The sequence below is a fragment of the Lemur catta genome, chromosome 8 (genome assembly GCF_020740605.2).
Source record: "Lemur catta isolate mLemCat1 chromosome 8, mLemCat1.pri, whole genome shotgun sequence".
NCBI lineage: Eukaryota > Metazoa > Chordata > Mammalia > Primates > Lemuridae > Lemur > Lemur catta.
The window spans coordinates 84,389,057-84,404,328 of NC_059135.1; the positions used below are offsets into that span (position 1 = coordinate 84,389,057).

Consider the following 15,272-nt stretch of genomic DNA (forward strand, 5'->3'; position numbering starts at 1 on the left):
TGGAACAACTACTAATATTTCTTTATAAAACTAAATATACTTTGGGACTATGATGAAGGAACACAGCTTTTCTCATTTTCTTTCCACATTTATAATTCAATAAAGTTTTTTGAAACCCACTTATTTTAGATATTGATAGCTTCTCTATTTAATGTTGGAGTTTGAAATTTCTACTTTGATTTTTATAACAACAGACCAGCATGAATTCCAGCCCTTGGGATCAATCAAATCTCTCCTTACAAATTAGAGTCAGACACCATTACTGCCAAACTTTTTCAGTAGACTTAAGGTAGCAATCTGAAAATAGAAGCTTGCTTTCTATATTATATAATGTAAGTCAGTTAGGAATTTTAAGTTTCTGTGATCTGTGTCACTTGTATATTGAGTTACCTGGCTTATGTCATGTTCCTCTCGTGTTTATCATTAGTATTTATCTCTCATAGGGGGTGGGTGTTCGGAGGTCACTTGTTGAGTACAGTGTGCATTGCTTCAGTGATGGATGCACTGAAGGCCCTGATTCACGACAATGCAGTATATCAATGTAGCAAAATTGTGCTTGTACTCCATAAATATATATAAATAAATGGGAAAAAAGTATTTATTTCTCATAGAAGAATAATATACAAGTGAATTTTAAAATGTTGATAGTCATATTTTGGTACTATCATTGATAGACATGAATGGGAGTTGATATCCAAAGCAAGGCTATTTAAAAATCATTTTTTAAGGAAAAATTAATTATTGGGGTCTTCTAAACTTTCTTATACCAAGATTTGAATAAATCAGTGGCTAAGCTTTATCATTCCCGTGAAAGTCTTTAAGACCAATCAAGAAGTGATATACTTGGGAGGCTGAGGCGGAAGGATTGCCTGAGCCCAGGAGCTTGAGGTTGTGATGAGCCATGATGACGCCACTGCACTATACCCAGGGTGACAAGGCGAGACCCTGTCTCCAAAGAAAAAAAGAAGTAGTAGTGTTTTAATTTCTAGAATATAATTTCTAGATAGAGAATTCTATATAGAGAATATAAATATACTTCTTTCTATATATAGAATATAAACATACATTTTAAAAGTCTGTTAATTATGGAAAATTTCAAAAACATGCAAAAGTATGGACACTACCCTAATGAGCCACCATGTACTCATCACCTAGTTTCAACCATTGCCAACCCATGGCCATTTCTTTTTCTTTTCTTTCTTTCTTTATTGATTGATTGATTGATTGATTGATTCTCACTCTGTTGCCCGGGCTAGAGTCAGTGCCGTGGCATCAGTCTAGCTCACAGCAACCTCAGACTCCTGGGCTTAAGCGATCCTCCTGCCTCAGCCTCCAGAGTAGCTGAGACTACAGGCATGTGCCACCATGCCCGGCTAATTTTTTCTATATATATTTTTTAGTTGGCCAGATAATTTCTTTCTATTTTTTTTTTTTAGTAGAGACAGGGTCTTGCTCTTGCTGAGGCTGGTCTCGAACTCCTGACCTCAAACGATCCACCCACCTCGCCCTCCCAGAGTGCTAGGATTACAGGCACGAGCCACTGTGCCCAGCATGTCCAATTTTGTTTTATCCATTTCCTCCACTCCCTATTATTTTGAAGCAAATTCCAGCTATCATTTCATCCATAGTTTAACAAAAATATACTTTTTAAATCTCAATATCATTTTACATATTCAGTTCAGTGCAGTAAACATTGTCTTATGACTACTATTTATAGAGTAGGCCTTATGCTTTAAATTTAGACATGAGACTAGCAACAAAGAAGCAATCAAGGGGTGAGCAGCAGGGCAAGGAATGAAGCTTCATCTTTATTTACAGCTGCTCCCCATTGCTTGCATCATGGCCTGAGCTCCTCCTTTCCCCCCCAACCCCTTCCCCATCAGTGGAAAAATTGTATTCCCATCCCTGGTGCCAAAAACATTGGGGACCACTGCCTTATACTATAGGGATTATCAAAACGGGAAAGAAATTAACACTCCCCTCAACAGACTTACAGTATGATGGGAATAGGGGAAGATAAGGCAAATATTAATTTGATCCTCCTCAGTGATAATGACTATTTTCAGTCAGTGTTTTGTTTCTGTTTTTGGAGACAGGGTCTCAGTTTGTTGCCTAGAGTGCAGTGACATGATCATAGCTCACTGCAACCTCAAACTCCTGGACTCAGGGGATCCTCCTGGCTCAGCCTCCCAAATAGCTGGGACTACAGGCATGTACCACTATGCCTGGCTAATATTTTGTATTTTTGTAGAGATGGGGTCTTGGTATGTTCCCCCAGATGGTCTCAAACTCTCCTGGCCTATAACAATCCTCCTACCCTGGCCTCCCGAAGTGCTGAGATTACAGGCGTGAGCCACCTGCCCCCAACTAGATTTTTTTAATGCTTCACAAAATGGGTATTTTATATTTCAAATAGTGTTAGCTGAATGACTTATAAAGTTTTTAATACTTTAATGACACTGTGATTATGAAAACTTGAGATTAAAAAATGGTGTTAAATACTTTAAGTATTTAGATTTCATTAAGTTAATAATTTGATAATGCTTTTTCAGGTACATATACTGATTAAAAGAATTATTTTATATATTGCCACAGTGACCTCTTGTGGGGGAAACATTTATCTTAACACATTTTATTAACTCTAAATCATTGTGCAAATAGGTTTCAGACTGAAATTCAAATGGTGAACAAACAGTTTCCATGTGAACCATTCAAATTTTTGGAGCCCACTTTAAGACTAGAGTATTGTGAAGCATTGGCTATGCTCAGGGAAGCTGGAGTCGAAATGGGAGATGAAGAGGATCTGAGGTTTGTCTTTGTGATTTTTAAAACTTTAGTAATTAGATTTAAGGTATGAAAGAATAAAAAAAATTAATAAATTATTATTTTCTTTACCTAGCTCATAAATTTTAACTTTAGTATGTAATGTTATGCTGTTCTATATAATGTGTGATCTGAAATAAAAATATTATGTTTAATATTATATGTTAAATATACATAATATATTGCCTAAGGTTCAGTAATTTTAAGTACACCAGTTTTTATTTTTCCACCTCATATTTGTAACCCTTTAAAGAGTATGGGGAGTGTTCTCTGTGGTTTTTTTTCATCTAATATGTTATCTCTCTTTCCAAATCAGTGGTGTCAGAGAGGGTATACAGCAGTCTGAAGCCATCCCCATGCAGGATTAGGGCATAAAACTGTTAACAAACATTATAAAACTTACTGTCTCATTTGATATATAGTATTATATTATCTAAATTCAGATCATACAACCTATAATTTTGAAACAATTTATGTAGCTTAATAAAGATTGAAAATTACTATCTATATTTTATTCAAGGGTTTCTAGTTAAAATATTTAAGCAATCACAATAATACATATGTATATAAAAGGGAAAGGGATGGTTATTATCTCTTTTTTTAGGGTTTTTTAAAAAAACATATTTCACTTAAAACCCTTTATTTTTGTTTAACCAAAAAATATGGTTTTAAGCATCTCTTACATTGCTAGATGACATTAAGGCAAACCATAAATTTTGTAAAGTTGGGCAGTATTTCATGTTTTAGAAATTATTCTTGAATAAGATAGAAGTTAAAGTAGCTATCTCTTGGTTATAGAAATGTAATGGGCTTATATAAACACTATTATATTTTAAAAACCTATAAATACTGATTTTTATTTTATAAACCTTTAATAAGGAATACGAAAAAGGGGAGACTATTTAATGGCAAGACTAGCCCATATTGGTATAGTGAGCTTTTATCACATGTAATTGTAGGAAATTATTTCATCCATAATATTTCTGAATCAATAAAATTGCTAAATTCTGTTTATGGCTTTAATTAAATATTTGAGCTGCACTTACTAAGCAGAGCACTAAGTCACTGTACTAGGTGCATTCATAAGTGGTTTTCAGTAGTACTTGCCTGTTTAAAAAGGAATGAAATAGACAACCGTGTGTTTTGGCCAAATTTTTTAATCCTTTAAGAACTTCAACTAGAAATGGTGCCTTATTAACTTAAACTTTTTTAAGTTGCTGTTTGATCTTCAAACACCTGGTTTCATGTTTCTTTTTCAGTACACCAAATGAGAAACTGTTGGGTCGTTTGGTAAAGGAAAAGGTAGGACTCTTTTGCACATGCTGGATTTCTTTTTCTGAATCTGAAATGTATCCTGATATAAAAGAACATTTGCAGAGGAGACTAATCTTCCTAGAATGGTGACTCTAGAATAAATAAAAACCAAGGGAAACAATATTAAAAAAAAAACAATTCTTACAAAAATGAAAAATATTCAGACAGGCTCTGCCTAAATGACTTTTCTCTTTCCTAGGCACCTTTGGATTCCATCTGCCCAAATGATTTGATTAACTCAATATTTGATATTTGTACTAATTTGTATTGAGGTGTCTCTAAAAGTGGTATCTATATCAGATTGTCAGATTAGTTAGAAATGACCTCAAAAGTATTTGAAACTATTTAGAAATGGTTTTCCTGGCATACCTGTACTGCCTCATGAAACTTGAAGGTGAATGAGCTTCCTTTCTGCCTCTTATGTAAAAGCTACTTTCTTTCCTATTTCATTTTCTAAAACTAAAACTCCGAAGAGGATAAAAGCTAAACTTAGTATGGTCTTTTTTAAAAATTTAACAGAATGGTATAATAAAATGAGAAAAGTCCTTGAGCGCCTCCTGCTGGTTGCACGTGAAACTGTTAAACTGACTGCAGAACTCATTTCTGAAACCATACAATATTGAGTTTATACCTTTAAAATGCTGTGTCAGCAAGGCTAATTTCCATTTGTCAACTGTTGGCATTCTCTTCTCTAGTTTTAGCAAAAATGTTTAAAGTCAGAAACTGTTGAAATTCAATTGATTTCTTTTTAATTAAATCTAGGTCACATAGTAAGTATTATCTCTACAAAAATGTCATATTTTCACATTAATGTTATTTATTTCTTTCAATTGTAGTTTTCATTTGAAGAAAACTACCAAGCTTCATTTATATATCTAAACAAAAATTTAAATTGTTGGGAAAATAATCCAGGTTTTTTAATGATGAATATTGCAAAAGATATCAGGTTTTCCCAAAATAATTTGTAGATGTAACATAGTTTCTGTAAAACCTAAAAAGATTTTGGATAATTTAACAAAAAAATTATAAAATGTATCTGAATGACTAGATGAACTAGAATAACAAAGAAAAAAAGAAAATCAAAGATGTTTATTGTAGCATAATTTACATTGAGAGAGAAATTAGAAAGAGATTATATGTCAAAAAAATAAAATATTTAAACCATGATTGGATAGTAAATAATTTAATCATAGCTTAAATTTAAAAATTAGATATTGGAAGAATTTATGGCACCATGACAAAATGCTATAGGTTACAAATGTTACTTGAAAAGAGCAGGATACTCATTGTATATATGTTGTAGTTATAATAATTTGAAGAGCAAAAATTTATGTACAAAAAAGTTAATTACCAAAATATTAGTCTTTTACTTTTAAAAAATGTTTTTAATTGCATTTATTCTTTTTATAGTATGATACAGATTTTTATATTCTTGATAAATATCCATTGGCTGTAAGACCTTTCTATACCATGCCTGACCCAAGAAATCCTGTAAGTAATTTGGTTTTAAATAACCTATTTGAGGGGAGAAGAAAAGCTATTGTTACTATGTCAAATTGTAAAATAGGAATAATGGTTTTCATTAATAATTTGCAGTTTTGATAGACATGCTGTTATCTGTATTACCACTGGTGTCTGTTAGTACAGTTCAAAATAATATTGTAAAATTTGAATATTCTAGCAAATTAATCCTAAAAACCTATATTAAAAATCATTTTCCTTGATCATTTTTCTGAAGATTTATGAGGAAAAAAGACCGTGTAAATGATAAATAGTACTATTAGATTTGCGTACTTTAGCAAATCATCTTATCATTGTCCTTGAACTAGGTGTTCACATTATGTCCTGGGAGTTAATAATCTAAATAATGTCTTGGGGCCTTTTACAGTTTTTTCATTGCAGTGGTTTCTAAACTTCAGTGTACATTAGAATCACCTGGACTTTTAAAAACATAGATTGCTGGGCCCCATCCCCAGAATTTTTGATTAGTTGCTCTGGAGTGGGGCCTGATAATTGACATTTCTAACAAATTTCAGGTAATGCTGAAGCTACTGGTCCAGGAATCATGCTTTGGGAACCATTGGTTTATTAAAAGACAGGGAAGTAAGTTAAAACTGCTTTTATCAAATACCTAAAAGGGAACAGGTTAAGCTTTGGTAAATTGACTTTCAATTTACTTTTCTTTAAGTAAAAAAAAACATGTTTTTGATTAAAAAAAGACTAACAGCTGTTAGTAACTTGAAATTCCAAAAGTAACCCAAAAATCATAAAACATTTTAGATGATAAAGTGAAATAAAGGTCAGCACTACTTCTTAAAAGTTAGATGTGGTGCTGTGATTTGTTATTGGAGGATATGAGAGAAGGAAAGCACAAAATCTGATGTAGACAAGGAAGAAGTTATTAAATAGCCCTCAGCAGTTTAATTCTACTTTACAGAACAAAATTGCATCATTAATTATAGGAGAAATTGAACTTGCTCTTCATGCTGGAGAGATTTTTTTTTCCACTTATGTGTAATGGAAATAGGATGATAGCCACTGGAAGAGTGATGGTTTTTGTTTGTTTTTCCTGCAGAAACAGTCCAACTCTTATGATATGTTCATGAGAGGAGAAGAAATATTGTCTGGAGCTCAAAGAATACATGATCCTCAGCTGCTGACAGAGAGAGCTTTACATCATGGAATTGGTAAATAACTTAAAATATATTTAGGAGAGTACATGTTCTGAAAATAATACACTTTAAAGACTTCTCAGAAAATGTTTCAGAACATTTTAAAGACTTTTCACAAAATCTTTTTTATTTTTTATCTTCATTGAACAGTAATTGTTTTTATAATTTTTTAAGCTAAATAAGATGGTAAATTTTGTTTTGTTTTGGGTCTTTTTGTAGATTTGGAGAAAATTAAGGCTTACATTGATTCCTTCCGCTTCGGAGCCCCTCCTCATGCTGGTGGAGGCATTGGTAATATTCTGTTATTGCTTACAAATAAGTTCATAAGTGCTAAGTATAATAAAAATTTGAATGATAAGAATTGTTTAAAGCAAGTTATGACTTAAGTGAAAATTTGATTTCTAAGGGACAAAATGAACAGCTAACTTGTGTGTTCTAAAATATAACTGTATAAAGTTCTAGCCATTCTTTTTCTCATAAGAATTTAGAATCCAATTGTCTTACAAGTATCCTGTTTTCTCTGTCTTAAATTAGCTCAAGGAGCTACTAAATTTTTTATCGAATTATAACATTTCATTGACTTTAAGACTGCATCTACAGTATATGTAAGAGATTGCTCTGCAATTTAAAATGAGTAAATATTTAAAGCATCTTTGGATGTCCATACCAAACACTCTTAAAAAGAATTTTGAATGTATAGTTTTGTTAAAGTTTTTGTTTGTTGTTTTGGGGGGTTTTTGGTGAATAGGTAATATACTTACAAAAATTTCAAATTAAAAGGATATAGGACAGTCTTTATAACAATGGTGCAGAGAATACTGATATCCACTTGCAAAACAATTAAATTGGACCCTTACCTAACACCATATACAAAAATTAATTCAAATGGATTAAAGGCCTAAATGTAAAACATAAAACTATAAAACTCTTAGAAGAAAGCATAGGGCAAAAGCTTCACAACATTGGAATGATTTCAAGTTTCAGGTAATACTCAATATAGATGATTTCTTGGATATGATCACCAAAGGTACAGACAACAACAACAAAAAAATAGACAAATTGGACTTAATAAAGATTAAAAACTTTTGTGTATCAAAAGATAACTACCAACAGAGTAAAAAGGCAACCCACAGAATTGGAGAAAATATTTGCAAGTCATGTATCTGATAAGGAATTAATATCCAGAATATATTATAGAGAACTCCTGAAACTCAACAACAACAAAATTTAGAAGTGGAAAAGCAAAGATTGGTCACTGGATACAAAAGTAAAGCTAGATAAGAGGAATAAGTTCTAATGTTCTATAACACTATTGGATGACTATAAAAATAATTTATTGTATATTTTCAAATAGCTAGAAGAGCAAATTTTGAATGTTCTCAACACAAAGAAATGATAAATGTTTGAGATGATAGAATATGCTAATTACCCTGATTTGATCATTACACATTGTATACACATCAAAATATTACACTGTACCGCATAAATATGTACAACTCCATTTAAAATAATAATAAAAGCATAAAAAGAAACTAAAAAGTATAAAATATTTTTAAATGGGCAAAGAACTTCAATAGACATTTCTCCAAGGAAGGTACAGTATATAAATGCCCAGTAAGCACATGAGAAGATACTCAATATCACTAATCGTTAAGAAAGCAAATTAAATATACAATTTAAAAACCAGAAAATAACAAATGTTGGCAAGGATGTGGATAAATTGGTGCCCTTGTGCACTTTTGGTGGGAATGTAAAATGATACAGCCACTGTAGAAAACTGTATGACAATTCTCAAAAACTGAAAAATAGAATTACCATATGATCTAGCAGTTCCACTTCTGGGTATATACCCAAAAGAATTGAAAATGAGGTCTTGAAGAAATATTTGTACACCCATGTTTACAGCAACATTATTCATAATATCTAAAACATGGTAGCAACCCAAGCATTCATTAACAGATGAATGGAAAGCAAAATGTGGCATATATATACAATAGAATGCTGTTCAGTCTTGGAAGGAAATTCTGATCTATGCTACAAGAACCCTGAGGATATTATGCTAAGTGAAATAAGCCAATCACAAAAAGGCAAATACTATGTGATTCTACTTATATGAGGTACTTAGAGTCAGACTCATAGAAACAGAGTAGAATGGTGTTGCCACAGCCTAAAGGAAGGAGGAAATGGGAAATTACTATTTAGTAGGCGTAGAGTTTGAGTTTTGCAAGATGAAAAATGTTCATGGTCCACCAAAAAACTGTTAAAACTAACAAGCAAATATATTAAGTAGTAAAATTACAGGATATGATGTCAACATATAAAAATCAGTCAACGTTTTTATACACTAACAACAAACTATCTGAGAAAGAAATGAAAGCAGTCCTGTTTACAGCAGCATCAAAAAAAAAAAAAAAACCTTAGGAATAAATTTAACCAAGAAAGTGAAAACTCTAAAACATTGATAAAAGAAATTAAAGAGAATAAAAATAAATGGAAAGATATCCTGTGTTTATGGATTAGATAAGTTAATATTGTTAGTGTCTATACTGCCCAAAGCAATCTACAGATTCAATGCAGTCCCTATCAAAATTCCTATTACCTTTTTCACAGAAAAAGAAAACAATCCTAAAATTTGTGTAGAACCACGAAAGGCCCCAAATAGCCAAGGCAATCTTGAGACAAAATAACAAAGTTGGAGGTATCACACTATCAGATTTCAAAATATACTTGGCACTGATACAAAAAACAGACACATAGACCAATGGAACAGAATGGAGAGCCCAGAAATAAATCTACGCATTTACAGCCAATTGATCTTCAACAGAAGTGCCAATATAACACACAGTGGAGAAAGTAGTGTCTCTTCAGTAAATGATATTGGGAAAACTGGATATCTACATGCAAAAGAATGAAATCAAACCCTTCTTTCATACCACATATACAAATTGACTCAAAGCAGATTAAAAACTTAAACGTAAGACCTGAAAATGTAAAACTACTAGAAGAAAACATAAGGAAAAAGCTTCTTGACATCTGTCTGGGCAATGATTTTTTTTTTTTGCATATGACCCCCCCAAAGCACAAGCTACTAAAGCAAAAATAGACAAGTGGAATTGCGTGAAACTAAAAACTTCTGCATGGCCAGGGAAACAACAGGGTGAAGAGACAACTTCTGGAATGGTAGATAATATTTGCAAACCATACATCTGTGATGAAGGATTGATATCCAAAGTACATAAGGAATTCATATAACTCAACAGCAAGAAAACAACCCAATTTTAAAATGGGCAAAGGACCTGAATAGATACTTCTCAAAAGAAGATGTGCAAATGGCAAATAGGTATATGAAAAAATGCCCAACATCACTAACTATTAGGTAAATGCAAATTAAAACCACAATGAGAATCACCCCACACCTGTTAGAATAACTATTATCCAAAAAAGGATAGTTAGTGTTGGTGAGGATGTAGAGAGAGAGAAACCCTTGTTTGTAAACAACTGGTAGGAATGTAAAATTGGTATAGCCATTATGAAAAACAGTATAGACGTTCCTCAAACAATTAAAAAATAGAACTCCCATATGATCTAGCAATCTCACTTCCGGTTTATATATCCAAAGGAAATGAAATCAGGCTGGGTGCGGTGGCTCATGCCTATAATCCTAGCACTCTGGGAGGCTGAGGTGGGAGGATTGCTTGAGGCCAGGAGTGCCAGACCCTGTCTCTACAAAAAATAGAAAAACTAGCCGAGCCTGGTAGCGTGCGCCTGTAGTCCTAGTTACTCACTTGAGCCCTGGAGTTTGAGGTTGCAGTGAGCTGTGATGATGCCACCGTACCCTAGCCTGAGCAACAGAGTGAGACCCTGTCTCAAAAAAAAAAGAGATTTGTGCACTCCCATGTTCATTGCAGCATTATTTACAACAGTCAAGATATAGAAATGACCTTAGTGGCCAACAACAGATGAATGGGTAAAGAAAATGTAGTACAGTCCCTTATGCTTGGGACCAGAAGAGTTTCTGATTGGGGATTTTTCCAGATTTTGGAATATTTGCATTATAATTAGTGGTCGAGCTAATTCAGAAATCCGAAATGCTCCAATAAATATTTCCTATGAGTGTCATGTTGGTGCTCAAAAAGTTTTAGATTTTGGAACATTCCAGGTTTTCAGATTAGGGATACTCAACCTATGTATATTTACAATGAAAAAGAAAATCCTGACATTTGCAACAACATGAATGAACCTGGAAGACATGATGTGAAGCAAACTAAACCAGACACAGAAAGACAGATACTGCATGATCTCACTTGTATGTGGTATCTTTAAAAAGTTGAACTCATAGAAACAGAAAGTAGAATGGTTGTTGCTGGACGAGGTGGGGCAGAATGGGGAGATACTCATCAGAGGGTACAAAGATTCAGTTAGGATGAATAAATTCTAGAGATCTCTTGTATTATGTGATAACTGCAGTTAATAATGTATACTTGAAAACTGCTTAAAAAGTAGATTTTAAGTGTTTTTACCCATAAATAGGTGAGAGAAATATTAATTACTTGATTTAATCATTTCACGGTGTATACGTGTATAATATATATATCAAAATGTCACATGGTACACCATAAATATATATAATTTATGTGTCAGTTATACCTCTATAAAGCTGGGGAAAACTAAAAAATAAATAGCCCATTAAAGGTCATTACATAGGTTTTTTTTGTCTTAAGAATTAGAGATGGTAGTGATGGTTGCACAACACTGAATGTATCTAATACCACTGAGCTGTACACTTTAAAATAGTTAAGATGGTAAATTTTATGTTACATGTATTTTAACACAATTTAATTGGAGGGAGAAAAAGGTAGAAAATGGTTGGTATTCACCTCCCTACAGGAAACCGTTGTTTCTAGTTTTCTTCTTAACTTTGTGAAGATAATCTTCACATATGCAAAAAGACACACATTTTTAAAAAATATTTTTACACAAATTGTAGCATACTATATAAGCCATTCAGTACTTTGCAGTTTTTACTTAATATAAGTTGTTCCTTACCAATAAAGAGCTTTGTCATTCTTTTTTAATCTCTCGAGGCCACTGATAGGATACACCGTAATCTTGTTAGCTAGCTTCCTATTGATGGATCTACAGGTTGTTGGCAGCCTTTTACTATTACAAACAATGCTACATTGAATATATAATTTAAATTTTAGTGGGAAATTTAGGGCTGTTTTTTTCTTATAGTATTTAGTAATATGCAGTTTACATAAATATTTTTAAAATTTCTGTGACTGACAATGTAATATTTTAACCTTAATTATGAAGAAGGAAGCTTACATAGTTATCAAAATACTACCTGTTTTTTGATAATTAACATTTGAGAGGAGGATGGGATATGGTGGGGTTTTTTTAGATTAGTCTTAGATCACCATAATACAAGTCTCAAATTTTCATCTCCAGATGTCTGTTGGTAAAGAATAGCAATAAAAATTTTAGTTTTCTTACTTATATTTATAATATTCCTTTAAAATCTTTAAAATTAAAAATCATTGCTATATAAAAATATTTTTTGACCTTGCCTTCTTTGTGTGACATTTTACTCTTCTAAAACTTTGATAAAGTAAATAAATCAAAATGCACACAAGAAGTTTCATTTGCTAGTTCTGCTCTGCTTCTTAGATGGTACTTGATCTTAATTCTTGTCAGTAATGTAATAATATTTAAGCCACATGCCAAAATCAATCTCTTTTCTACACTCAAAACACTTAGTATAATAATGTACTCTAGAGCATTTTATGCTAGGGGCCACCATGTTAAATGTTTTTAGAATTAAAATAATTTTTTTGGTGCATCTATTAATAAACATCCTTGAACAAGTTTATGGCTCTCATCCTCATTGCCTGGTCTACATAATCAGAATCTGGTATTATTTGAAACATATAGGCTTATAAAGTCTTTTGGTTTTTTATTGTTTAAATCATAGATTTTGTTCATTTACATAGGTTTTTTTGGTCTCCATTTCAGGATATCTCATTTAGTCCTTTCCACATACAGCAGCATCTCTATTTCTGAATCAATACCCAAAACATTCAATTTTAGATAAACTCAAAATTATAGAAGTCGTTTTCCTTCCTAACAAGGAAAAATATTTAGTAGAACAATTATATTATGTTATTAGTTCTAAGTTAGTAAGACCCTGAGAGGTTTTTAGAAAAGGAATTAATGACTATTTTGTTTTCCCCAGGTTTGGAACGAGTGACCATGTTGTTTCTGGGATTGCATAACGTTCGTCAGACCTCCATGTTCCCTCGTGATCCCAAACGACTTACTCCTTAAAGAAAGCCACATTTTTAATTCTTTCCAGTAACCTGCTATTGAACAGGCTTATACCTTAGGTACTTAAAATTTGCACTGGAATAAATGTCTTACCTAAAGTGCTACTCTTATTTTTGGAGTAACTCAGTATAGATTAGTTTAAAAGAGAAGATTTTTATAACTTTGGACATGCTTCAGTAGGAAATGCTTGGACATTCTAGTGAGAAATTCATATGGTGGTGTTAAAAATTCATATTTCAAGGCAGGGTACGGTGGCTCACACCTGTAATCCTAGCACTCTGGGAGGCTCAGGTGGGAAGGATTGCTTGAGCTCAGGAGTTCAAAACCAGCCTTAGCAAGAGCAAGACCCCTTCTCTACTAAAAATAGAAAAAATTAGCCAGGTGTCGTGGCAATGTGCCTGTAGCCCCAGCTACTCAGGAGGCTGAGGCAAGAGGTTCGCCTGAGCCAGTAGTTTTGAGGTTGCAGTGAGCTACGAGGTTAAGAGTTTTAAACCGTTAAAATTTTACAATTTTTTTTCTTTTCTATATTACAGTGGCAACAGTATTAATGTCTTAAATTTTCAATATTTGAACTTTTTAAAATTCTGACATCCAGATAAGAATAATTGGGGAAATATTTGAAATTATAATGAATGTATAATTGGCATATCATGGAAAGTAAGTCAGAAAGTATCAATTCTTAAAAGTTATGCCCAGAAATCATGTAAAGCAGGTGAAAATACTGGTTAGAAACTATTCAGTATAATATTATATTAAATTCTTAAATTCTAAAAGTGAATTTCAATAAAATTTTAAAGTTAATTATAGTTTGTCTTTGTGTAACTTTGGAAATCTGATTTAATAACTGGTTCTTGGCATTTATAATTTGGGAAAAGAAAAAATATACAACTAGTTTATGTAAATGCATGAAAAATGATATAGTCTTAACATATTCATTGCAAGATTCAAGTTTAGATGGGTGTAAGGATGGAGCTCTTACAGCTGACAGCTTGGGTTGGTTAACAGAGTTCATTTCACATGGATTAAAAGATATTGCAGGATTGCCGGGTGCAGTGGCTCATGTCTGTATCCCAGTGTCTCAGGAGGCAGAAGTGGGAGGATCACTTGAAGCCAGGAGTTTGAAACCAGCCTGAGCAACATAGTGAGAACCTGTTTCTAAAAAAATTTTGAAAATTAACCAGGTGTTGTGGCATGTGCCAGTAGTCCCAGCAACTGAGAAGGCTGAGACAGGAGGATTGCTTGAACCCAGGAGTTCCAGGCTGCTGTGAGCCATGATTGTGCCACTGCACTCCTGCCTGGGCAACAGAGCAAGACCCCATCTCTAAAATAAATAAGTAAATAAGTATATGTACATGTACATACTTATACACACATACATACATATTACAGAATTTTCTGCTTCGGTATTAACTGGTACTGGTATTTAGTGAATGTCACTAAAATGCATTCCCATGTTACCCACCGAAAAGAAATTTCTGTGTAAGAGTTACAATTAGGAACACTTTCCCTCTAAATTATTACATATGTTGATACTAATGTTTATTTTACAGTGAACCATAAGTAATGGCAAGAACAAAACAATGTGATGCAGATATTTTTCTACAAGAAAAGAAAAAATAATGCAGAAAAATAGGATCAAAAAGGAAGTTACACCTGGACCATAAACATCTGCCCATTATTTTTGAAAGTTAAAGGGGAACATTGTTTATTTCACCATCTAGATTGTGAGCTCTTTGAAAGTAGAGACTTAGTTTTTATATTTTTCTTTCATATCCTACCAGAATATCTTGAGTATAGTAGGTACCTTAAAAGCATTTCATAAATACACATCAAGAACAAAATGGACTACTACCCATCTTTTTCTATATTATGTAATTGCAGTGCCTTAAAACAGTGCAATAATATTGGTCCTAGAGCTATCTGAACTTTGTATAATTACAACTTCTTTCAAAATAATGGTGTGTAAAATGATCATCTTTTTTATTATGAAGTGTTTCAAACATGCTGACCAAATTAGAACATGTACTCACCATCCAGGTTTATCAAATCTTAACACTCGTATTTGCTTCAAATATTTTAGAGATAAGAGTCTCGCTGTGTTACCCAGGCTGGTCTTGAACTCCTGTGCTCAAGTGA

General features: G+C 32.7%; 1 protein-coding gene across 1 annotated transcript in view; it reads left to right on the forward strand.

The window, feature by feature from the left end:
* DARS1 (aspartyl-tRNA synthetase 1) overlaps positions 1 to 13,434 on the forward strand; it is a 70,327-nt gene extending 56,893 nt beyond the window's left edge. Inside the window, exons 11-16 of the mRNA XM_045559266.1 lie at positions 2,662 to 2,808; positions 4,083 to 4,125; positions 5,548 to 5,628; positions 6,713 to 6,824; positions 7,029 to 7,100; positions 13,045 to 13,434. Coding sequence (XP_045415222.1) covers positions 2,662 to 2,808; positions 4,083 to 4,125; positions 5,548 to 5,628; positions 6,713 to 6,824; positions 7,029 to 7,100; positions 13,045 to 13,136 — 547 coding nt within the window. The 3' untranslated portion in view covers positions 13,137 to 13,434. The remainder of the gene's footprint in view (positions 1 to 2,661; positions 2,809 to 4,082; positions 4,126 to 5,547; positions 5,629 to 6,712; positions 6,825 to 7,028; positions 7,101 to 13,044) is intronic.
* Positions 13,435 to 15,272: the final 1,838 nt, after the last annotated feature.